Below are 26,513 nucleotides of genomic sequence, written 5' to 3' on the forward strand. Positions count from 1 at the left end.
TTGAACAGGACTTTGGAGCCTTAGTAGTAGAGGTCATTTGGAACAGCAGCCTTGTGGGGCCACATCCGGCCCTGGGAGGGAGGGCTTTCCATCCCCTTGGCCATGTCTCTACATGCATGTGCCACAGCCCTATCTGCAGCAGTAGTCTCTCCATGCGCACTGCTGGCCCATGCGCCCCATCGAGTGCTCTTGGTGCCTTAAGAGGTTTCTCATTACTGCCGATGCCGGGGCCACGGCCGGATCACACGACCGAGGTCGTTCCAGGCGGGCGTCCCAATCAGCGCACGACACTGAGGTTGCGCCGGGCAGTGAGAGCCTTTGACAGCCCCCAGGAATTATGCAAATCTGGCAAATTGCAGGTTCTTGACCCGTACGCTTTGAATGGAGATTTTGCATCATTTATCCCCTTCCTTCCTTCCTTCCTTCCTTCCTTCCTTCCTTCCTTCCTTCCTTCCTTCCTGGTAGTGTGCTCTGGAGCAGCCATTGAGCAAGAAATACTTTAGGACCCCTGTATCTGTGAGACCTGTGGTTTCATTTATCCACGTCCAATTAAAACCTGTCCTCTCCAGGCTTCTCTGAGGTCCTCCAGCATGACGTGGGCCAGAAGTCCTACTGTGCATCCTGGAGAGAAGTGACCCCACGGGTCCCGTCCTAGGCCTTTCAGGGCTATTTAACACCTATATGTGTTGCAGCCTAGCCACCTGTTGATCGCCTTGCACCCAGACACCACACAGTTCCACAACAATAATGAACATATTAAGGAAGGAGTATATAAAGAGCAACAGCGTCAAACTAGTGCAAGCAATTCTCTAAAAGTCATTTAAAATAAGCAAACTGAGCATGCATGCAAGAAAGTAAAATCAAAGGCCAGATTGTACAAACAGTATCCAAGTTACTTCCATGACCTAGATATCAAGAGCTTGACAAAAAGCAAAGAGAAACTCTGGACGTAAATCCAAAAAATCACCGAAGGTAAAGCAAGAAATGGTAATTCCAAGGTGGTGACACTCAAAACATGACTATAATCCCAAGGGCTTGAAAACTCGAAGCAAGATTTGTCATCCAAACAGGAGACATGCAATTTAAAGAGGAAAACAAAAACTAAGGACCAGAACTCCTGACTTGGAGCTTCCTAGACAGGCGACTTGAGACATGAAATTCTAGTGTTGATCTCCACACCGAACAAAGCCTCCAATTCCGGAAGAAGTCTCCCTCTTACCTAAATGTCATTCTGTCCCACACCTGGGCTCCCTGTGTTTATCTTTCTGCCTCTGAGCACAATGAATCTCTCTCTGCTCCACTCCATCACGTCTGAACCATAAACACTGGGTTATCGGGAGCCCTCGAGTCTCCTCCACATTCCTTTCACAGTCAATCCCTGGGAAATTCTCAGAAGGAAACATGGTCTGTTTCCTCGACAACAGATCTATCCAAAACATCTCGAAAACACTTTTGCTTCCCCCCCGCAGAAGTTAAATGGACGAACCCAGAGGGTGATTCTCCCCAAGGCTTCCTCTTCATCCTGGAAAGAAGTGACAAGTGGAGTGCCCAAAGCAGGGTTCCATCCTGGGCCCGGTCCTGATCAGGATCTTTATTAATGACTTAGATGAAGGGCTAGAAGGCAGGATCATCAAGTTTGCAGACGGGACCAAATTGGGAGGGAGAGCCAATACTCCAGAAGACAGGAGCAGGATTGAAAACAATCTTGACAGATTAGAGAGATGATTGGCCAAAACTAACAAAATGAAGTTCAACAGTGACAAATGCAAGAGACTCCACTTAGGCAGAAAAAACAAAATGCAAAGAGACAGAATGGGGGACGATGCCTGGCTGGAGAGCAGTACGTGTGAAAAAGATCTTGGAGTCCTCGTGGACAGCAAGTTAAACATGAGCCAACAATGTGATGTGGCGGCAAAAAAAGCCAATGGGATTGTGGCCTGCATCAAGAGGAGCATAGTGTCTCGATCTAGGGAAGTCGTGCTCCCCATGCTCTATTCTGCTTTGGTTAGACCACACCTGGAATATTGTGTCCAATTCTGGCCACCACAATTGAAAGGAGATATTGACAAACTGGAATGTGTCCAGAGGACGGCGACTAAAACGATCAAGGGTCTGGAGAACAAGCCCTATGAAGAGCGGCTTAAAGAGCTGGGCATGTTTAGCCTGAAGAAGAGAAGGCTGAGAGGAGACATGATAGCCATGTATAAATATATGAGACGAAGTCACAGGGAGGAGGAAGCGAACTTGTTTTCTGCTTCCTTGGAGACTAGGACGCAATGGAACAATGGCTTCAAACTACAAGAGAGGAGATTCCATCTGAACATGGGGAAGAACTTCCTGACTGTGAGAGCCGTTCAGCAGTGGAACTCTCTGCCCCGGAGTGTGGTGGAGGCTCCTTCTTTGGAGGGTTTTAAACAGAGGCTGGATGGCCATCTGTCAGGGGTGCTTTGAATGCAATATTCCTGCTTCTTGGCAGAACGGGGTTGAACTGGATGGCCCAGCAGTTCTCTTCCAACTCTAGGATTCTAAGTAACAGGCTCACACAAAAAATCCTCGACCTCATCCTCAGAGGCTGAGGCTTTACAGGCCACAATAATATGAACGACTTGGAGAACCGAATGGAAGCCTGCCTGATCAAATTGGTACATGAGACCAAATCGGGAGGAAGAGGACAGGATCACGATCCAAAGTGAACTTTAGAGATGAGAAAGCTGATTGGCCAAGACGATCAAAATGAATCTCAACAGGGAGAAACGTATGGCAAGGTGGAGTCTCCCTTTCCGGCAGGTTTTTTTAAAACAATCTGGCCATCTCCTGGGAGTGCTCAAAAGGTGTCTTCTAGGAGGACTAAGATGATTCAGCTAGATAGCCCTTGAGGGTCCCTTCCCACTCTCGCATTCTGTGATGCCTCCACATTCAAAGTACAGCAGGCCCAAGGCCAGGCGGATTATTGTGGACGAGGGGAATCCCACAGGTTAAGAAGCAAACAACACGGAGCTAATGAAGGCATCCACCTTCTCCTGGCATGGCACTCCATTAAGCCTCTTTCTTCCCCGAGGCGGCTGCTTCGCTCTGCCTCATGATAGGAGGAGATGAAAGGACGGCGGCCCACCCCTCCCTTCATCCCAGAATCCCGGCGCCCCCGTGCCCCGCAGTTGTGTTGCATTAAGCATGCGGCTTTGGTTTATTAACGCATCGCTCTCTTTATCAGAAAGCAACAGAACGCCTTGAAGAACGCGCAATGTGTATACACACAAACACAGCGGCCGGGGCCCGGATGGTGGCTCGGGCACACAAGTCTTTTTGAAGAGAGAAAAATTAGCATACCATTATCAATAATAATAATAATAATAATAATAATAATAATAATAATAATACACATTGGCTACAGAAGGTATAGGCAAACCCAGGCCTGGGGTCGGATGCAGCCCCTTGGGCTCTTTTCTCAGGCCCTCCTACCTCACACAATCTTATCATTCCTTCCTTCTTTCTCCCTTCCTCCTTCCCTCCCTCCCTCACCTCCTTCTTTCTCCCTCCCTCCCTCCTTCCCTTCCACCCTTTCATCTTTCCCTCCTTTTTGTCTTTCCTTCTCTCTTTCTCTCCTCTTTAACTCCCTCCCTCTTTCTCCTTCCATTCTTCCCATCCTTTCCTCCTTCCTTCCTTCCTTCCTTCCTTCCTTCCTTCTCCCTTTCCTCCCTCCTTCTCTTCCCTCCTTCCTTCCTTCCCTTCCACCTTTTCATCCTTCCCTCCTTTTTGTCTTTCCTTCTCTCTTTCCTTCCTCTTTACCTCCCTCCCTCCCTCTTTCTCCTTCCATCCTTCCCTTCCTCCCTTTCGTCCTTCCCTCTTTTCTCCCCTCTCCCTCTTTCTCCTTCCTTTTCTCCTTCCCATTTATCTATCCTTCTTTCTTTTTTTCCTTTATCCTTCCCTTCTTTCCTTCCTTCCTTCCTTCCTTCCATCCATCCATCCTTCCCTTCCACCCTTCCTTCCTTCTTTCCTTCTCTTTTGTCTTTCCTTCCTTCCTTCCTTCCTTCCTTCCTTCCTTCCTTCCTTCCTTCCCTCTTTCCTCCCTCCTGCCCTCTCTCCCTCTTTCTCCTTCCTTTCTTCCCATTTATCTATCCTTCTTTCTTTTTTTTTATCCTTCCCTTCCTTCCTTCCATCCTTTCCTTCCACCCTTCCTTCCTTCTCTTTTGTCTTTCCTTCCCTCTTTCCTCCCTCCTTCCCTCTCTCCCTCTTTCTCCTTCCTTTCTTCCTTCCCATTTATCTATCCTTCTTTCTTTTTTTCCTTTATCCTTCCCTTCCTTCCTTCCATCCTTCCCTTCCACCTTTCCTTCCTTCTCTTTTGTCTTTCATTCCCTCCTGCCCTCTCTCCCTCTTTCTCCTTCCTTCCTTTCTTCCTTCCCATTTATTTATCCTTCTTTCTTTTTTCCTTTATCCTTCCCTTTCCTTCCTTCCTTCTATCCATCCTTCCCTTCCACCCTTCCTTCTCTTTTGTCTTTCCTTCCCTCTTTCCTCCCTCCTTCCCTCTCTCCCTCTTTCTCCTTCCATCCTTCCCTTTGCTTCCCTCCCTCCCTTCTCTTTCCTTCTCTCCTTCCTTCCTTCCTTCCATCACTGGGCAGTCTCTCGCAGGGAGTGCTAGCATGCGACCCCCAAGTTAGGAAGTTTGCCCAGGCCTGGGCTATAGAACAGCATTCCTTCCTTTTCCTTCCTCCTTCCTTCCTTCCTTTTTCTCCCTCCCTCCTTTCCTTTCCTTTCCTTTTCCTTTCTTTTCTTCCCTCCCTCCTTCCTTCCTTCCTTCCTTCCTTCCTTCTTTCCTTCTCCTTCCTCCCTCTCTTTTCCTTCTCTTCCTGGGGGGCTTTCCCCCACCCCGGCCCCTCTTTTGAGGTCTGGAGGGGCCGCGCACTGCTTGGCCGCAAGGGACACGGGCTCAGCCATCTGTGCAAATTTAATGGCTCTCCATTGTCTCTCTCTGGCCCTTGGCGGCACGGCCTCCCTTCCTCTCTCCAACCCTTCTCCCACTTCCACCAGTGGAAACCAGGGCAGCCAGACTGGGAAGGAGGCCCATGGCGGAGGGGGACACAATGGGGCCAAGGATCCGAATCCGAGGCAAAGCCTGGCCCTCCTCTCTCTCCTTAGCAAAGCGAGCAGAGGCGCAGGAGAGGGCCGCGTGGTGCAAAGAGCGGGGTGTTCGCACACTTTTTTTCAGCCTTGGAAAAACAGTTGACTGTGGAGAGGTATTATTTTCACCTGTGCAAGTGAGAAGACGTTAGCACCACTGCCTCTTAGGGGAAGCAAAAGCACAAGGTCCTACACCTTGTGCACACACACACACAAAAAACACCCTCCAAAGCATTTCGGAAGATGGGCAATCACATTTGCAAGTGACGCCACAATGGAAGGGAGAGCAAGTGCTGGCGTCAAGATCCAAAGAGACCTTCACAGGTTGGAGCGCAGGACCAGTGGGGCCAACACTAACAACACAATTTTCAACAGGGAGAAAGGTATGGCTGACTAAATACAATCATAATTCCTGGCTCTAGAATTCCATGGCAAAGTTTGCTAACTTCTGTAATGATGTCCAACAACTTTCTCATTGACAACAAGATCTCCAACAACTAGTTTGACTCTCAAAATCAGCAGGATCGGACATGAACTTGAAGAAAATGTAATGGTCCGACCCTCCACACGCTACAAATCACCTCTTCCGCTCAGGAGGCGCCAGGCCAGCTGGTAAAAGAGGCGCCGCTCCACTGACCCTCCGGCCGCTCTCCTTTGTTTGGAAATGTCAGCATCCATTATTAAAACACAATGCGCTCTGGCTCAGCACACCTGCGCCACCGTCGTCAGCGGCCATAGACTCACATCCCTCTTGGGCAACCGGCACTCCTCTCCTCCATGGACATGGACACATCCAGAAAAGTCAAAGTATCCGTAATGGCGCAACGGGCTAAACTGCTGAGCTGAGAAACTTGCTGACCGGAAGGTTGGTGGTTAAAATCCACAAGACAGGGTGAGCTCCCCTTGTTAGCCCCAGCTTCAGCCAAACTAACAGTTTGAAAACATGCAAATATGAGTAGATCCATGGGATGGGGTGAGCTCCCGTTGTTAGCCCCAGCTTCTGCCAAAGTAGCAATTCGAAAACATGCAAATGTGAGTAGATCGGAGAATAGTGCAGTGCAAAAACAGATATATATATGTGCAATGAGTATGGAACAGCTTTGGACTACCAATATGGACAGCATGATTTCAGTATTGAATGTAATGTTTTTAAATGCTTAATATGTATTAATTTAAATTTAATTTTTATGTTCTTGGAATTGTATGTGTTTAAGGCATTGAATAATTGCCTATATGTAAGCCGCCTTGAGTCCCCTTCGGGGTAGAGAAAGGCAGGGTATAAATAGGATAAAATCAATCAATCAATCAATCAATCAGTATAAGCTGTTAGGAATTGTGGGAGTTGAAGTACAAAACACCCAGAGGGAGGGCCAAAGTTGGCCCATGCCTGGGTTATAAGGTTTGGTGAGTCATTCTCTTCTGGCTTCTGCCAGAAGCAAGACCCCAACCAGACCCCTTCTATTAAACCCACCAACAGGTTATGGGCCCAGGGAACAGCCTTCCGTTTGCTGCAGTGGTGACCCTTCTGCGAGCCTCCTCGGTTTGGTTCTCTTTTGCCACGTTGCCTTTCATGCTTTGTTCTCCATCTAGCCAAGGCTTGCTCCCGGCTGGATGTCTTTTGCTCCCAGCCCTGTCCCAGTTCCTCTCCTTGATCCGCCTCCGATTTGACAATAGCGGAAATCTGTGCTGCTCCCAGAAACCTTTGCTTCCGTGCCTTGAAACGCTCCAACAGCCAGATATACATATATATATATATAATATGAGAGAAGGATGGAGAAAGAGAGTGCACTCAATGCAAAGGGTTCTTCGCTCTGTCCCTTACTTAACAAAGTGCAAAGCTCCAAAGCATGGCTTCTCTGATGATGCCTCCCAATCATCATCATCATCATCTTTAACTAAGTCAGGATTCAAACCCTGGTCCGTAGCCTTAATGCAACCTTCGATGCAGAGCTCCAAAGCATGGCTTCTCTGATGATGCCTCCCAATCATCATCATCATCATCATCATCATCACCTTTAACTAAGTCAGGATTCAAACCCTGGTCTGTAGCCTTAATGCAACCTTCGATGCAAAGCTCCAGAGCATGGCTTCTCTGATGATGCCTCCCAATAATAATAACAATAATAATAATCATCATCATCATCATCATCATCGAATCCTAGAATCAAAGAGTTGGAAGAGACCTCCTGGGCCATCCTCCAGTCCAACCCCATTCTGCCAAGAAACAGGAATGTTGCATTCAAATCACCCCTGACAGATGGCCATCCGGCCTCTGTTTCAAAGCTTCCAAAGAAGGAGCCTCCACCACACTCTGGGGCAGAGAGTTCCACTGCTGAACGGCTCTCACAGTCAGGAAGTTCTTCCTCGTGTTCAGATGGAATCTCCTCTCTTGTAGTTTGAAGCCATTCTTCCATCGCGTCCTAGTCTCCAGGGAAGCAGAAAACAAGCTTGCTCCCTCCTCCTCCCTGTAGCTTCCTCTCACATATTTATACATGGCCCTCATCATGTCTCCTCTCAGCCTTCTTTTCTTCAGGCTAAACATGCCCAGCTCCTTAAGCCGCTCCTCATAGGGCGTGTTCTCCAGACCCTTGATCATTTGAGTCGCCCTCCTCTGGACACATTCTGGCTTAGAGTCAATCATAGAATCATAGAATCAAAGATTTGGAAGAGACCTCATGGGCCATCCAGTCCAACCCCATTCTGCCAAGAAGCAGGAATATTGCATTCAAATCACCCCTGACAGATGGCCATCCAGCCTCTGCTTAAAAGCTTCCAAAGAAGGAGCCTCCACCACACTCCCTCCGGGGCAGAGAGTTCCACTGCTGAACGGCTCTCACAGTCAGGAAGTTCTTCCTCATGTTCAGGTGGAATCTCCTCTCTTGTAGTTTGAAGCCATTCTTCCATTGCGTCCTAGTCTCCAAGGAAGCAGAAGTCTTAATGCAACCTTCAATGCAGAGCTCCAAAGCATGGCTTCTCTGATGATGCCTCCCAATAATAATTATCATCATCATCATCATCATCATCATCATCATCATCATCTTTAACTAAGTCAGGATTCAAGCCCTGGTCTGCAGCCTTAATGCAACACCCAGACTTCTTCTCCTTAGCTTTGGATTGCAATGCGAAATCAACCTGTGACCCCCAGTTACACCAGTCTGATGCCACATTAATGGTGTCCTATGGAATGTGGGATTTGTAGTTTGGGAAGCAATCTGCAATGCTCTGCAAATACAAGGAGACTGTGCACAGACTAGCAGAGAAGCCAAAGGGCCTCAGGAAACATGTTTCCTGAGTATATATCGTTACAATAATAATTTAACATATTGTATGTGTATATATCTTGTAAGCCGCACTGAGTCCCTTTTGGGGTGAGAAGGGTGGCATATAAATGCTGTTTTTGTATATATATATATATGTGTGTGTGTGTGTGTGTGTGTATAAACAACACACACACATATAGATAAACAGCATATATATATATATATATATATATGTACAGCATATATATACAAATAGCATATATACATATATAAACAGCATTTATATATAAACAGCATTTATATGCCACCCTTCTTTTTTATTTTTTTATTTATATATATAAAAATAAACATAAACATAAAAATGTAATGTTTGTTTGTGGGATTAACAGAACTCCAAAACCACTGGATGAATTTGACACCAAATTTGGACACAAGACACCTAACAACCCAATGTATGTCCTTCACTCAAAATAAAAATGATTTTGTCATTTGGGAGTTGTAGTTGCTGGGATTTATAGTTCACCTACAATCAAAGAGCATTCTGAACCCCACCAACGATGGAATTGAGCCAAACTTGGCACACAGTTCTCCCATGACCAACAGAAAATACTGCAAGGGTTTGGTGGGCAGTGTCCTTTGGTTTTGGAGTTGTAGTTCACCTACATCCAGAGATCACTGTGGAATCAAACAAGGATGGATCTGGACCAAACTCTACATGAATACTCAATATGCCCAAATGTGAACACTGGTGGAGTTTGGGGAAAATAGAATCTTGACATTTGGGAGTTGTACTTGCTGGGATTTAGCGTTCACCTACAATCACAGAGCATTCTGAACTCTACCAACGACAGAATTGGGCCAAACCTCCCACACAGAACCCCCATGTGGGCCACAGCAATGCGTTGCAGGGGACGGCTAGTATGTGTGGGTATGTATGTATGTATATCTATATCTCAATCTTCAGGGAGCTATGAGCAATACATTTATTAGTATTAGTATTAGTAGTAGTAGTAGTACTCCTTCCCACTCCTTGTCCAGACAAGCATCCCTAAGGACTCTTTGCAGGCAACTGATTTGTTAATGCAGTTGAAACACAACTGTAATTTTTTCCCGTGTCAGTAGGGACTTGAGAAACTACACGTCACTTCTGGTGTGAGAGAATTGGCCATCTGCAAGGATGTTGCCCAGGGGACGTTGCCTTTGCCATCTTTGTGTAAAGAAGGCTTCTCTCATGTCCCTGTGTGGGAAGCTGGAGCTGACAGAGGAAGCTCACCCACGCTCTCCCTGGATTCGAACCTCCGACCTGTCGGTCTTCAGTCCTGCCTGCACAAGGGTTTAACCCATTGCATCACAGGGGGGCTTCACGCCCTGGCTCAATGTGGCAAGATCCTGGGAGTTGTAGTTTTGCAAGGTTTTCTCTGCCAAATGCTGTTGGTGTCTCATCGAACTACAACTCCCAGGCGACCCATGGCAGTTAAAGCGGTGCCAAACCGCACTAATGCTATCATGTGGACAGTTCCGCTGGATGGACAAAACGTACGCAGAGAGCTTGGCCGCTGATGATGAATGGTGCCCATCCTAAAGAGGCCTTGATGGGAAATTACGAAACCAGTTTAATATTTTAGCATTTGGGAGTTGTAGTTTCTGAGATTTGTAGTTCACCTACAATCAAAGAGCATGGTGAGCTGGCTCTTTGGCTTTGACTGGGTCCAGGCATGGAAAGCACTCCTTCCTGCTGCCAGGCCGCCCTTTCTGCTCACCTTGCGCAAGGCAGTCACCTTTTAAGGCCGCCATTAATTAGAGGCAGGTAATTACCGCCGGGGTTGACGAAGTGCTGCACCAAGGAGTCCCATTAAGGCGGCAGATCCGCGGACGGCACAAAATGGGAGAGGGCGGCGCAAGCGTGACGGGAAAGGATGTCCTTGCTTCCTGCCTAAAACCTCTGCATTTTGCACACACACACACAAAACCCTATTTTTTGCACAGAATAGACTTTACTCGTGGCAAAAGCAGCAGAACCAAAAGATTAGCAAACTGCAATGTTCCTCCTTGTTAGAAATACCCAAGTAATAGCTATTTTGTCCCAGGCTGGTTTTGGTGAGAATTCCCAGCCTCGGCTGCAACGTTTGCTTCCCGGTTCCAAGATGCTACTGCTCTAAATGTTAAACATTGATGGAGCAAGCCCGCTTCCCTGAGGCAGGCCGTCCTTCTGTTTTTCTCCATCTGCTTCTCTGACCCTGGAACTCAACAAAAAAGCTCCTGCCACTGTTAAAAGGGACAGAGGGTTTCATCTACGCTGACGATGGTGCCATCACCACCCAAGCAGGGAGCTTTGAGATGGTTGAACAGAAGCTCTCTGAAGCTTTAGCTGCTCTGACTGCCTATTACAGGGAAAGCCAGCTTACTCCATCCCTATTTAACACTTACACAAATGACCACCCACTGCCAGGAGGGACAGAGAGTTTCCTTTATGCTGACGATCGTGCCATCACCACCTAAGCAGGGAGCTTTGAAATGGTTGAACTGAAGCTCTCTGAAACTTTAGCTGCTCTGACTGCCTATTACATGGAAAGCCAGCTTACTCCATCCCTATTTAACACTTACACAAATGACCAGCCACTGCCAGGAGGGACAGAGAGTTTCCTTTATGCTGATGATCGTGCCATCACCACCTAAGCAGGGAGCTTTGAAATGGTTGAACTGAAGCTCTCTGAAACTTTAGCTGCTCTGACTGCCTATTACAGGGAAAGCCAGCTTACTCCATCCCTATTTAACACTTACACAAATGACCAGCCACTGCCAGGAGGGACAGAGAGTTTCCTTTATGCTGATGATCCTGCCATCACCACCTAAGCAGGGAGCTTTGAAATGGTTGAACTGAAGCTCTCTGAAACTTTAGCTGCTCTGACTGCCTATTACAGGGAAAGCCAGCTTACTCCATCCCTATTTAACACTTACACAAATGACCAGCCACTGCCAGGAGGGACAGAGAGTTTCCTTTATGCTGACGATCGTGCCATCACCACCTAAGCAGGGAGCTTTGAGATGGTTGAACAGAAGCTCTCCGAAGCTTTAGGTGCTCTGACTGCCTATTACAGGGAAAGCCAGCTTACTCCATCCCTATTTAACACTTACACAAATGACCAGCCACTGCCAGGAGGGACAGAGAGTTTCCTTTATGCTGATGATCGTGCCATCACCACCTAAGCAGGGAGCTTTGAAATGGTTGAACTGAAGCTCTCTGAAACTTTAGCTGCTCTGACTGCCTATTACAGGGAAAGCCAGCTTACTCCATCCCTATTTAACACTTACACAAATGACCAGCCACTGCCAGGAGGGACAGAGAGTTTCCTTTATGCTGATGATCCTGCCATCACCACCTAAGCAGGGAGCTTTGAAATGGTTGAACTGAAGCTCTCTGAAACTTTAGCTGCTCTGACTGCCTATTACAGGGAAAGCCAGCTTACTCCATCCCTATTTAACACTTACACAAATGACCAGCCACTGCCAGGAGGGACAGAGAGTTTCCTTTATGCTGACGATCGTGCCATCACCACCTAAGCAGGGAGCTTTGAGATGGTTGAACAGAAGCTCTCCGAAGCTTTAGGTGCTCTGACTGCCTATTACAGGGAAAGCCAGCTTACTCCATCCCTATTTAACACTTACACAAATGACCAGCCACTGCCAGGAGGGACAGAGAGTTTCCTTTATGCTGACGATCGTGCCATCACCACCTAAGCAGGGAGCTTTGAGATGGTTGAACAGAAGCTCTCCGAAGCTTTAGCTGCTCTGACTGCCTATTACAGGGAAAGCCAGCTTACTCCATCCCTATTTAACACTTACACAAATGACCAGCCACTGCCAGGAGGGACAGAGAGTTTCCTTTATGCTGACGATCGTGCCATCACCACCTAAGCAGGGAGCTTTGAAATGGTTGAACTGAAGCTCTCTGAAACTTTAGCTGCTCTGACTGCCTATTACAGGGAAAGCCAGCTTACTCCATCCCTATTTAACACTTACACAAATGATCAGCCACTGCCAGGAGAGACAGAGAGTTTCCTTTATGCTGACGATCGTGCCATCACCACCTAAGCAGGGAGCTTTGAAATGGTTGAACTGAAGCTCTCTGAAACTTTAGCTGCTCTGACTGCCTATTACAGGGAAAGCCAGCTTACTCCATCCCTATTTAACACTTACACAAATGATCAGCCACTGCCAGGAGAGACAGAGAGTTTCCTTTATGCTGACGATCGTGCCATCACCGCCCAAGCAGGGAGCTTTGAAATGGTTGAACTGAAGCTCTCTGAAACTTTAGCTGCTCTGACTGCCTATTACAGGGAAAGCCAGCTTACTCCATCCCTATTTAACACTTACACAAATGACCAGCCACTGCCAGGAGGGACAGAGAGTTTCCTTTATGCTGACGATCGTGCCATCACCACCTAAGCAGGGAGCTTTGAGATGGTTGAACAGAAGCTCTCCGAAGCTTTAGGTGCTCTGACTGCCTATTACAGGGAAAGCCAGCTTCCTCCATCGCTATTTAACACTTACACAAATGACCAGCCACTGCCAGAAAGTGGAGAGAGTTTCATCTATGCTGACGATCGTGCCATCACCGTCCAAGCAGGGAGCTTTGAGATGGTTGAACAGAAGCTCTCCGAAGCTTTAGGTGCTCTGACTGCCTATGACAGGGAAAGACAGCTTACTCCATCCCTATTTAACACTTACACAAATGATCAGTCACTGCCAGGAGGGACAGAGAGTTTCCTTTATGCTGACGATCGTGCCATCACCACCTAAGCAGGGAGCTTTGAAATGGTTGAACTGAAGCTCTCTGAAACTTTAGCTGCTCTGACTGCCTATTACAGGGAAAGCCAGCTTACTCCATCCCTATTTAACACTTACACAAATGATCAGCTACTGCCAAGAGAGACAGAGAGTTTCCTTTATGCTGACGATCGTGCCATCACCACCTAAGCAGGGAGCTTTGAAATGGTTGAACTGAAGCTCTCTGAAACTTTAGCTGCTCTGACTGCCTATGACAGGGAAAGACAGCTTACTCCATCCCTATTTAACACTTACACAAATGATCAGCTACTGCCAGGAGAGACAGAGAGTTTCCTTTATGCTGACGATCGTGCCATCACCACCTAAGCAGGGAGCTTTGAAATGGTTGAACTGAAGCTCTCCGAAGCTTTAGGTGCTCTGACTGCCTATTACAGGGAAAGCCAGCTTACTCCATCCCTATTTAACACTTACACAAATGATCAGCTACTGCCAAGAGAGACAGAGAGTTTCCTTTATGCTGACGATCGTGCCATCACCACCTAAGCAGGGAGCTTTGAAATGGTTGAACTGAAGCTCTCTGAAACTTTAGCTGCTCTGACTGCCTATTACAGGGAAAGCCAGCTTACTCCATCCCTATTTAACACTTACACAAATGATCAGCCACTGCCAGGAGAGACAGAGAGTTTCCTTTATGCTGACGATCGTGCCATCACCGCCCAAGCAGGGAGCTTTGAAATGGTTGAACTGAAGCTCTCTGAAACTTTAGCTGCTCTGACTGCCTATTACAGGGAAAGCCAGCTTACTCCATCCCTATTTAACACTTACACAAATGACCAGCCACTGCCAGGAGGGACAGAGAGTTTCCTTTATGCTGACGATCGTGCCATCACCACCTAAGCAGGGAGCTTTGAGATGGTTGAACAGAAGCTCTCCGAAGCTTTAGGTGCTCTGACTGCCTATTACAGGGAAAGCCAGCTTCCTCCATCGCTATTTAACACTTACACAAATGACCAGCCACTGCCAGAAAGTGGAGAGAGTTTCATCTATGCTGACGATCGTGCCATCACCGTCCAAGCAGGGAGCTTTGAGATGGTTGAACAGAAGCTCTCCGAAGCTTTAGGTGCTCTGACTGCCTATGACAGGGAAAGACAGCTTACTCCATCCCTATTTAACACTTACACAAATGATCAGTCACTGCCAGGAGGGACAGAGAGTTTCCTTTATGCTGACGATCGTGCCATCACCACCTAAGCAGGGAGCTTTGAAATGGTTGAACTGAAGCTCTCTGAAACTTTAGCTGCTCTGACTGCCTATTACAGGGAAAGCCAGCTTACTCCATCCCTATTTAACACTTACACAAATGATCAGCTACTGCCAAGAGAGACAGAGAGTTTCCTTTATGCTGACGATCGTGCCATCACCACCTAAGCAGGGAGCTTTGAAATGGTTGAACTGAAGCTCTCTGAAACTTTAGCTGCTCTGACTGCCTATGACAGGGAAAGACAGCTTACTCCATCCCTATTTAACACTTACACAAATGATCAGCTACTGCCAGGAGAGACAGAGAGTTTCCTTTATGCTGACGATCGTGCCATCACCACCTAAGCAGGGAGCTTTGAAATGGTTGAACTGAAGCTCTCTGAAACTTTAGCTGCTCTGACTGCCTATTACAGGGAAAGCCAGCTTACTCCATCCCTATTTAACACTTACACAAATGATCAGCCACTGCCAGGAGAGACAGAGAGTTTCCTTTATGCTGACGATCGTGCCATCACCGCCCAAGCAGGGAGCTTTGAAATGGTTGAACTGAAGCTCTCTGAAACTTTAGCTGCTCTGACTGCCTATTACAGGGAAAGCCAGCTTACTCCATCCCTATTTAACACTTACACAAATGACCAGCCACTGCCAGGAGGGACAGAGAGTTTCCTTTATGCTGACGATCGTGCCATCACCACCTAAGCAGGGAGCTTTGAGATGGTTGAACAGAAGCTCTCCGAAGCTTTAGGTGCTCTGACTGCCTATTACAGGGAAAGCCAGCTTCCTCCATCGCTATTTAACACTTACACAAATGACCAGCCACTGCCAGAAAGTGGAGAGAGTTTCATCTATGCTGACGATCGTGCCATCACCGTCCAAGCAGGGAGCTTTGAGATGGTTGAACAGAAGCTCTCCGAAGCTTTAGGTGCTCTGACTGCCTATGACAGGGAAAGACAGCTTACTCCATCCCTATTTAACACTTACACAAATGATCAGTCACTGCCAGGAGGGACAGAGAGTTTCCTTTATGCTGACGATCGTGCCATCACCACCTAAGCAGGGAGCTTTGAAATGGTTGAACTGAAGCTCTCTGAAACTTTAGCTGCTCTGACTGCCTATGACAGGGAAAGACAGCTTACTCCATCCCTATTTAACACTTACACAAATGATCAGCTACTGCCAGGAGAGACAGAGAGTTTCCTTTATGCTGACGATCGTGCCATCACCACCTAAGCAGGGAGCTTTGAAATGGTTGAACTGAAGCTCTCCGAAGCTTTAGGTGCTCTGACTGCCTATTACAGGGAAAGCCAGCTTACTCCATCCCTATTTAACACTTACATAAATGATCAGCTACTGCCAAGAGAGACAGAGAGTTTCCTTTATGCTGACGATCGTGCCATCACCACCTAAGCAGGGAGCTTTGAGATGGTTGAACAGAAGCTCTCCGAAGCTTTAGCTGCTCTGACTGCCTATTACAGGGAAAGCCAGCTTACTCCATCCCTATTTAACACTTACACAAATGACCAGCCACTGCCAGGAGGGACAGAGAGTTTCCTTTATGCTGACGATCGTGCCATCACCACCTAAGCAGGGAGCTTTGAAATGGTTGAACTGAAGCTCTCTGAAACTTTAGCTGCTCTGACTGCCTATTACATGGAAAGCCAGCTTACTCCATCCCTATTTAACACATACACAAATGATCAGCCACTGCCAGGAGAGACAGAGAGTTTCCTTTATGCTGACGATCGTGCCATCACCGCCCAAGCAGGGAGCTTTGAAATGGTTGAACAGAAGCTCTCCGAAGCTTTAGCTGCTCTGACTGCCAATTACAGGGAAAGCCAGCTTCCTCAATCGCTATTTAACACTTACACAAATGACCAGCCACTGCCAGAAAGTGGAGAGAGTTTCATCTATGCTGACGATCGTGCCATCACCGTCCAAGCAGGGAGCTTTGAGATGGTTGAACAGAAGCTCTCTGAAGCTTTAGGTGCTCTTACTGCCTATGACAGGGAAAGACAGCTTACTCCATCCATGTTTAAACATTTACACAAATGACCAGCCACTGCTGGGAGGGACAGAGAGTTTCCTCTACGCTGATGATCATGCCATCACCGCCCAAGCAGGGAGCTCTGAAATGGTTGAACAGAAGCTCTCTGAAACTTTAGCTGCTCTGACTGCCTATTACAGGGAAAGCCAGCTTACTCCATCCCTATTTAACACACAAATGACCAGCCACCGCCAGGAGGGACAGAGAGTTTCCTCTATGCTGATGATCGTGCCATCACCGCCCAAGCAGGGAGTTTTGAAATGGTTGAACAGAAGCTCTCCGACGCTTGCTCCATCCATGTTCAACGTTTACACAAATGTCCAGCCACTTTCAGGAGGGACAGAGAGTTTCCTCTATGCTGATGATCGTGCCATCACCACCCAAGCAGGGAGCTTTGAAATGGCTGAACAGAGGCTCTCTGAAGCTTTAGGTGCTCTTACTGCCTATTACAGGGAAAACCAGATGATTCATCATCCATCTAGGGAGCCCCTAGCGGTCCAGTGGGTTAAACCCCTTTGCCAGCAGGACTGAAGACCGATAGGTCGCAGGTCAAATCCAGGGAGAGGTGGATGAGCTCCATCTATCAGCTCTAGCTCCTCGTGCAGAGATATGCAAGAAGCCTCCCACAAGGATGATAAAAACATCAAATCTTCTGGGCGTCCCCTGGGCAATGTCCTTGCAGACGCCAATTCTCTCACACCAGAAGCAACTTGAAGCGACTTGCAGTTTCTCCAGTCGCTCCTGACACAACAACAACAAAAAAAATCATCCATCTAAAATGCAGATGTGTGTCCATCTTAAAAACAGACGAGTGTCTCAAGCTCTGAGGATTACCTGGGAAGGAATCCCAGTGGAGCATTGCAGCACACCCATATACCTAGGAGTCACTCTGCTATGCAGGAAGACACAATCCAATCACCCCAAGAGATGGCCATCCCGCCTCTGCTTCAGAACCCCCTGAGAATGATCATAGAATCAAAGACATAGAAGAGACCCCAAGGGACATCCAGTCCAGCCTTTCTGCCATAAAGGAAAACACAATCCAATCACCCCCGGCAGATGGCCATCCAGCCTCTGCTTCAGAGCCCCCTGAGAATGATCATAGAATCAAAGACATAGAAGAGACCCCAAGGGACATCTAGTCCAGCCCTTCTGCCATAAAGGAAGACACAATCCAATTACCCCCAGCAGATGACCATCCAGCCTCTGCTTCAAAGTCCCCTGATTATAGAATCAAAGACATAGAAGGGACCCCAAGGGACATCCAGTCCAGCCCTTCTGCCATAAAGGAAAACACAATCCAACCACCCCTGACAGATGGCCACCCAGCCTCTGCTTAATATCCTCCACAGAATTGTCATAATACTCGGTGGGGGTTTCTGGGAGCCTTCTCCACTATGCATTTCCATTTCCCCAGGACTAATTTCTCTTCGTTTTCTTTTCCTCCTCCCCCCCCCCCCCCAAGCCCGAATGGTTTAATTTACTGTATCGATCCCATTCTCGGAGACTACTCTGCCGAGATCTAATTTGGAAGGAAGCGGTGCTTAATTACTACGGATCTCCTCCTGCATCCCAAATGGTTGGGTCCCCGCCCGGCCCCCTCCCCTTCCCGCAGAGATCATTCCAGGCAAGTGACAAACGTCCTCTGAGCTCACCGCCGATGCCTGTCGGCGTTAAGCGGGTCTGGAGAAGATGCGTCCGCGAATTAATTAATGGGAGCCAAGCAGATTGCCTCTCCCAGGCCTCGCTTCCAGGACAGAGTTGTGAGGGACACCAAGGGGTCACCTAGTCCTACCCTCTCCAGAAGGGCAGCCTCCCAGGAAGGTCAGAAGAAGAAGGATCGTGACAATGAGGACAGCAATGCCCACTCTTTCCACCCCTGAAAGGTTATAACAGGCATGGGCCAACTTGGGCCCTCCCTCGAGGTGTTTTGGACTCCATCTCTCACAACATGGGTATGCAGATGACCCCTTGAATGACGGAAGTGTTCACTTCCAAGAGGACCAAGGCATGGGCCAACTTGGGCCCTCCCTCCAGGTCTTTTGGACTCCAACTCCCATAATGAAGGTATGCAGATGATTCCTTGATGGACCGAAGTGCCTACTTCCAAGAGGACCAAAGCATGGGCCAACTTGGGCCCTCCCTCCAGGTGTTTTGGACCCCCAACTTCCGCAACTTGGGTATGCAGATGATCCCTTGATTGACTGAAGTGTCCACTCCCAAGAGGACAAAGGCATGGGCCAACTTGTGCCCTCCCTCCAGGTGTTTTGGACCCCCAACTTCCGCAACTTGGGTATGCAGATGATCCCTTGATTGACTGAAGTGTCCAATCCCAAGAGGACAAAGGCATGGGCCAACTTGGGCCCTCCCTCCGGGTGTTTTGGACTCCAATTCCCACAACATGGGTATGCAGATGACCCCTTGACTGACTGAAGTGTCCACTTCCAAGAGGACAAAGGCATGGGCCAACTTGGGCCCTCCCTCCAGGTGTTTTGGACTCCAACTCCCACAACATGGGTATGCAGATGACCCCTTGATTGACTGAAGTGTCCAATCCCAAGAGGACAAAGGCATGGGCCAACTTGGGCCCTCCCTCCAGGTGTTTTGGACTCCAACTCCCACAACATGGGTATGCAGATGACCCCTTGATTGACTGAAGTGTCCAATCCCAAGAGGACAAAGGCATGGGCCAACTTGGGCCCTCCCTCCAGGTGTTTTGGACTCCAACTCCCACAACATGGGTATGCAGATGACCCCTTGATTGACTGAAGTGTCCCGTTCCAAGAGGACAGAGGTGTGGGCCAGCTTGGGCCCTCCCTCCAGGTCTTTTGGACTCCAACTCCCACAACGTGGGTATGCAGATGCTCCCTTGATGGACTGAAGGGTCCAGTTTCAAGAGGACAAAGGCATGGGCCAACTTGGGCCCTCCCTCCGGGTGTTTTGGACTCCATCTCTCACCAGGTGGGTATGCAGATGATCCCTTGATGGACCGAAGTGTCCAGTTCCAAGAGGACATAGGCATGGGCCAGCTTAGGCCCTCCAGGTGGTTGGACTCCAACTCCCCAAGGGCCATCTGCGTGGGTATGCAGATGACCCCTTGATGAACCGAAGTGTCCAGTTCCAAGAAGACAAAGGCCTGGACCAACTTGGGCCCTCCCTCCAGGTGTTTTGGACTCCAACACCCACAATGTAGGTATTCACATTGCAGCAAACTGAGAATACAGTTTGTAAATATTTAAAAAACCACAAAGATTTCCTAAATATCCTTTGAGCAGAAGCTGGCCACTTGGAGTGCCTCTGGTGTCTCTTTAAGAAGGTCCTCCATTGTGCATGTGGCAGGGCTCAGGTTGCATTGTAGTTAGTGGTCTTTGGTTTGCTCTTCTCCGCACTCACATGTTGTGGTTTCCGCTTTGAGGTCCCACGTCTTTTGGCTCTGCATCTTGTGGTGCCAGTCTGTTCAGCGCCTTCCAAGTTGCCCAGTCTTCTGTGTGCCCAGAAGGGATTCTCTCATTCAGTTTCAGCCACTGATTGCGTTTCCGGTTTTAGCCTGCCACTTTTGGACTCTTGCTTGCTGAGGTGTTCCCGTGAGTATCTCTGTAGATCTTAGGAAGCAGTTTCTTGATTTAAGGCATTGGCATGCTGGCTGATATCCGGACAGAGGATGGGTCAGAGATGTCACTGCCTTGGTCCTTTCATTATTGGCTGCTACTTTCCGCCCTCAGCTTATACTCAAGTCAATAATTAACTGCCTTGGCTTATATTTGGGTTGGCTTAAACTCGAGTATATACAATCGAGATAGACAGACAGATAGATAGATAGATAGATAGATAGATAGATGGTTGAATACATGAATGCAGAACCTGAGGATAAGGAGGCCTGATTGCACTGAATGATTGCACTTCCTTTTCACAGCGTCTTCAACTCACTCTTGGAGACATTTGCATGATTTTTTGCAAATGAGAGACCGGAAATGTTGCCTTGTGAAACCTTAAAACCTTAGGCCCTCTTCGACACCTCGGAGAGAAAACCTTTTCTTGAATCATAGAACAGGGACCACATGGGCCATCCAGTCCAACCCCCTTCTGCCATTATGCAGGACAAGCACAATCAAAACACCCCTGACAGATGGCCATCCAGGCTCTGTTTAAAAGCCCCCAGAGTCCCCACTTGTGAGTCCAACATTGGAAGGTGGCCGATGCTGTTTTGGTTGTGGTTTGCAAGGAAAGCTTCAAAGGCATTGTCCAGGGTCCTGAACGCCCCAGAGAAGATCTGCAGCCACCGGCCTCCCAACAGGCATGGACAGAGATGTGTGCCTTTGCACCAAGATGGGAGATCTGGAGAAAGGTCTTCCTGCCAACAGCAGGAGGAACCAACCCATATCCAGAGATGGTCTTCCATTTCATTAGGTTTCATTAGGCAAGGAAGACTCAGGGGATGTTTTGGCTCATTCCTTTCCTTCTAGAGCAGCATGGGTCTACTTACGTTTAAGTGGCTGAGGGGGAAAAGGAAAGGGCCTGAGACTGTCAGGAATGATGGGAGCTGGGAGTCCACAACACCTGGAGGGAAGGCCCAAGTTGGCCCATGCCTTTGTCCACTTGGAACTGGACACTTCAGTCAATCAAGGAGTCATCTGCAAACCAATGTTGTGGGAGTTGGAGTCCAAAACACCTGAAGGGAAGGCCCAAGTTGGCCCTCGCCCTTGACCTCTTGGAACTGGACACTTCAGTCAATCAAGGGGTCATCTGCATACCCACGTTGTGGGAGTTGGGAGTCCAAAACACCCAGAGGGAGGGCCCAAGTTGGCCCATGCCTTTGTCCTCTTGGAATGGGACACTCCAGTCAATCAAGGAATCATCTGTACCCACGTTGTGGGAATTAGAGTCCAAAACACCTGGAGGGAGGGCCCAAGTTGGCCCATGTCTTTGTCCTCTTGGAACTGGACAATTCAGTCAATCAAGGAGTCATCTGCATACCCACATTGTGGGAGTTGGAGTCCAAAACATCTGAAGGAAAGGCCCAAGTTGGCCCAGGCCTTTGTCCTCTTGCAACTAGACCCTTTAGTCAATCAAGGGGTCATCTGCATACCCACGTTATGGGAGTTGGAGTCCAAAACAGCCGGAGGGAGGGCCCAAGTTGGCCCATGCCTTTGTCCTCTTGGAACTGGACACTTCAGTCAATCAGGGGATCATCTGCATACCCACGTTGTGGGAGTTGGAGTCCCAAACACCTGGAGGGACAACGTTTGCCTATGCTTGCTATTGAGGCTGGGTGGGCATCTTCTTGGACTGTTTTAGGTGTGGATTCTTTGGCAGGAAAGAATTGGACTAGGTGGAGGGGGGGCATCTAGTCCAATCCTTTCCTGCCAAAGAATCCACAACTAAAACAGTCCAAGAAGATGCCCACCCAGCCTCTATAGCAGGGGGGTCCCTTCAATGCTCCAAGGCTTGGGAACTGCCTTGAGGGCTCTAACCGGGGACACCCAGACGTTAGGCATGGGCTTCCTTTCTCCCTCAGTGCCTTAAACTTATATAAATAGTTCCCGATAGATAACCTAAAAGTAAGAGAATCTCGTACATCTTTTTAGAAATTGCAAAGGTCACTTTGGAAGACTACAGGTGGGAGATACCTGGAGATGTGTCAAGATGGTGTGGGGCTGGATAGCATTTGCAATATGGGAGGGGATTGGGGGTGAGATGCTCCTTTAACTCGTTTCTAGTAGACGCGGAACAAGGTATGGAGAACCGAGCCAACGCCACCCTCTTGGGGCTCGGAACCTGGGAGTGCATTTGTTCCAGATACATAAAATTAGGGAAGAGGGGCTTGGAGAGACCGAAACCAACCATCCCCGAGACCCTCTTTGTTTCCCGGGCTGCAAAGCTCTCCGCCGGCTCTTTCGAAACCCGCAGAAACACACAAATGCCGTCGGCGCACCGTCCTTTGGGACGAACCACACGCAGATGCCAAGGGAGATTGCACAATAATTGCCCACAACAAGATGGAGTCCACGCTCGCTTGCCACGCTTCCGAAAGGTGCGCTCCAGCCCAGAGGTGTGCCGAACGGAGCGCGGAGCCGTTCCTGGACCAACCCTTGGTGTTTATTTGTAGCCGTTTCTCTGTGTCTTGAATGGCAGGGATCGATAGGAAAGGAAGGAGGGTGGGGTGTGGTCAAGCCCTTAAAATCCAAGTGAAGGGAAAGAGAAGGAAGACCCCTGGCTTCATCCAAAGCAGGAGGCAAGCCCAGCTGCTCATTCGGAACAGGTGAATGCACAGGTGACCCCCAAGAGCAACCCTAAGCTGGATGTCATGAACCCATCTCCTGGGGACCGGGCCCAAAAGCACCCAGGGATGGATCTAGTCATTGTGTTTGAGCCAAAGGCATTGCCCTCAAAATAAGGCATGATCTCAGAGGGGGCGTTGGGTTGCTCCTGGCGAGGAGGGAAGGGCCTCTCGCTCTCCCGCCTCACTCCAGATGCACAGTGTGTGCGTGTGTGTGTATGTCACAGCCCCAAAAGACACACATGCAAAGAGAGAGAGAGAGACAATGCCCGCAGCCTCGCTCCTCTCCCCATCACGTCTCCCCTCCCCACAATGCCTTTGCAACACAGCAGATAGGGCGGAATACAAATCAAGTATTTATTGTTATGTATTGATGGCTCCCCACGCTCTCCCCAAGCTGTTGCATTCGATTTCTTCTCCTACCCCAAACACACTGTGCCTTTGCCACCAAACCTTTGGGTTCAAAGCTAGCGTGGCTCTCGAGGCGGTCAGTTGGCCGGTCAGCCACTCTCTCTAGCCACCCATGCCACCCCTCGGCCAGAAGCAAAGGCGCTGTGTTCCAACTGGACGCGACAACACAATAGCGCCGCAAAGAACACCCTGACGATGGCTTCCGAGGCTGGACTCGGTGGGCAGGATGCACCGCAAACATCCTCATCACAAGCAAGCCGGCGTTGCCAAGCAAGTCTTTCTCCCCCAGGAAAAGCCTTGAAATGTGGGTCACGGGGAGCAAACTTGGGACGCGGGAAGGTGGGTGGGGCAGGCCAGGAGGGCAGCGCAAGACACACCTTTCTTCCTTTGGAGGTGCCACACAGCCTCCGTGGGGCTAGGGGGAGCGCATCATGCACCTCTGCTTGGTTCCAATGAGTGGGGACAAACACACAAACATACACAGAGAGACCAGGGACCGGGTCCAAGGCTGGGTGCTTCCAAAAAAGACCTGACTCTTCGTGGCCGGCCTCCCCATTGCATTGCCAGAGCCACCCTCCTACCAAATGCACACCGTGGGGCCAGGGGGAGCGCATCATGCACCTCTGCTTGGCTCCAATGAGTGGGGACAACCACACAAACACACACAAAGAGACCAGGGACCAGGTCCAAGGCTGGGTGCTTCCAAAAAAGACCTGACTCTTCGTGGCCGGCCTCCCCATTGCATTGCCAGAGCCACCCTCCTACCAAATGCACACTGTGGGGCCAGGGAGAGCGCATCATGCACCTCTGCTTGGCTCCAATGAGTGGGGACAACCACACAAACACACACAGAGAGACCAGGGACCAGGTCCAAGGCTGGGTGCTTCCAAAAAAGACCTGACTCTTTGTGGCCAGCCTCCCCATTGCATTGCCAGAGCCACTCTCCTACCAAATGCACACTGTGGGGCCAGGGAGAGCGCATCATGCACCTCTGCTTGGCTCCAATGAGTGGGGACAACCACACAAACACACACAGAGAGACCAGGGACCAGGTCCAAGGCTGGTTGCTTCCAAAAAAGACCTGACTCTTCGTGGCTGGCCTCCCCATTGCATAGCCAGAGCCACCCTGTTACCAAATAAATGCACACCTCCGCACCACAACAGTATATATCTCGCTTGCATTGTTCGGAGCCCAGCACCGCCTCAAGGCTTCACCATCGTCACCAGGTGCCATTGGGCAGAGCCAAACCCCCAAGGATGGATGGATGAACGGGTGGGTGGATGCCCTCCCTCTGCCCCACAAATGCCCTAATGATGCCCCATCGCCTTACCTCTCATTGTCCAGGGTGGTCCTGAAGCCAGGGAGAATGTGCCGGAAGCTGCCGTTCCTGTCGAGCTTGGGCTGGCTCTTTGTCCGTTTGATGGAGCCCTTGAAGCGGCGGCTGAGGAAGCCCTGGGGGCGAAAGGGAGGGAGGAAAAGCGCGGTTAATGGGACCGGCACGGTGGCACCCCTCACACTGGGCTGCCGGCTGCCTCTCAGTCCGATGTTCAGAATCCGCCCAGCTCTGCTCCGAGAGACAGAAAGAGAGAGCGAGAGAGAGAGAGAGGGCCGGAGAGCGATGATGGCAACATCGGTGGTGGTGGCGGCGCGAGACTCCCGAAGCCTCTGTTTCCTTGGCAACCACCCGCTTGCATCCCCCCCCCCTTAGAAACCCACCCAGCACCCAAGCAGCAGCAGCATCAATGAGGCGGATGCGGCACATCCCCGGCACACTGCTACAAAGGCTGACCTCTTGCCACCCCCCCCCCCCAAGGCCACCAAAGCCCCACATTGTGTCCCTCGAAAGACCCTCCCTCCTCGTGACACCTGTAGCACTTGGGCCCCCAAACTTGGCACACCTGGGCAATCCTCGATGGAGCATCAGGTGCCCAAACTGCAAAGGAACCGCCTCAAGGGACGCACCACTCCTTCATTCGGGAAAGGAAGACTCAGGTGTCTTTATTTACCTATTTACTGTATTTTGACAGACTCAGAGTGGCCTCCAAATTGGAAAGAATTCCCTCCCACAATAAACATAAAACATACAAATACAATATGCATTATACCTTAAAATCAATAAAAAATCATAACATATCAATACATGAAATAAACTATTAAAAGTCTAACACGGAGACTTGAAATCATCATCCAGGAGCCGTTCCCATTGCATGACAATCCCTTCCTAGCTGCCTATTCCACTGCATTACTCTCCAAATGCTTGGTCCCATAGCCAAGTTGTGACTTTCTATTTCAAGAACAGGAGGGAGGGAGCGGATCTGATTTCACGGGGGAGCTGAGGAGCCACCACTGAGAAGGCCCTGTCCCTCATTCCCACCAGTTGTGCGCAGTGGGTTAAACCCCTGTGCCGGCAGGACCAAAGATAGACAGGTTGCAGGATCGAATCTGGGGAGAGTGCCCATGAGCTCCCTCTATCAGCTCCAGCTCCTCATGAAGGGACATGAGAAAAGCCTCCCACAAGGATGAGAAAACATCAAAACATTCGGGCATCCCCTGGGCAACGTCGTGGCCAATTCTCTCACTCCAGAAGCAACTTGCAGTTTCTCAAGTCATTCCTGACAGTCGTGCTTGCAAGGGTGCTTGCAAGAGTGGGACCTCCTCAGCCAATCTTAACCTCCGAGAGGGTTCGTACAGGGAGATGTGTATGGACAAGGAAGCTAGGCCAGCACTGTTTAGGGCCTTATGGGCCAAAGCCAGCACTTTGAATTGTTCTCGGAAGCAGATTAGCAGCCAGTGTTGCTGACGTAGCAGTGGGGGAGTGTGCGCCCTGTATGCTGCTCTGGTGATCAACCAACTGCTGCCCGTTGGGCCATTTGGAGATTCCGAACAGTCTTCAAAGGCAGCCCCAAGTAGAGCACGTTGCAGTAGTCTATTCGAGATGTAACTAGAGTGGGTACGACTGTGGCACAGTCTGGCTTCTCAAGGATTTATAGTTCACCTACAATCCAAGAGCATTCTGAATCACACCAACAATAGAATTGGCCCAAACTTTCCACACAGAACCCCCACAACCAACAGAACATTCTGTATTTTCAGATGGTTTTTTTGGCAACCCCTCTGACCCTCCCTCGCAACCCCCCAGGGGTCCTGACCGCCAGGTTGAGAAACACTGACAGTTTGGCAGGGTTTGGATAAATACTGAACTACACTGGGCTTCTGTTTGCTTTCGTCCTTGTGAGGATGAGCCAGAGGAATATCAACGCATGGTTTGGCCCCCTTGGAACTGGGAGACAACGAGGCCTGATACCCAGGCAAGACAACTTCAGTTCCATCAGCAACACAAAGAGTAACTTCCCTTGA

General features: G+C 49.3%; 1 protein-coding gene across 6 annotated transcripts in view; it reads right to left on the minus strand.

Moving 5' to 3' along the window:
• DAB2IP (DAB2 interacting protein) overlaps positions 1-26,513 on the minus strand; it is a 225,715-nt gene that overhangs the window by 82,021 nt on the left and 117,181 nt on the right. For all 6 annotated transcript variants that reach the window (XM_060757581.2, XM_060757582.2, XM_060757580.2 and 3 more), the window contains exon 3: positions 24,487-24,608. In XM_060757581.2, coding sequence (XP_060613564.2) covers positions 24,487-24,608 — 122 coding nt within the window. The remainder of the gene's footprint in view (positions 1-24,486; positions 24,609-26,513) is intronic.

Source organism: Anolis sagrei, chromosome 11, assembly GCF_037176765.1.
Source record: "Anolis sagrei isolate rAnoSag1 chromosome 11, rAnoSag1.mat, whole genome shotgun sequence".
In the NCBI taxonomy this organism is placed as follows: domain Eukaryota; kingdom Metazoa; phylum Chordata; class Lepidosauria; order Squamata; family Dactyloidae; genus Anolis; species Anolis sagrei.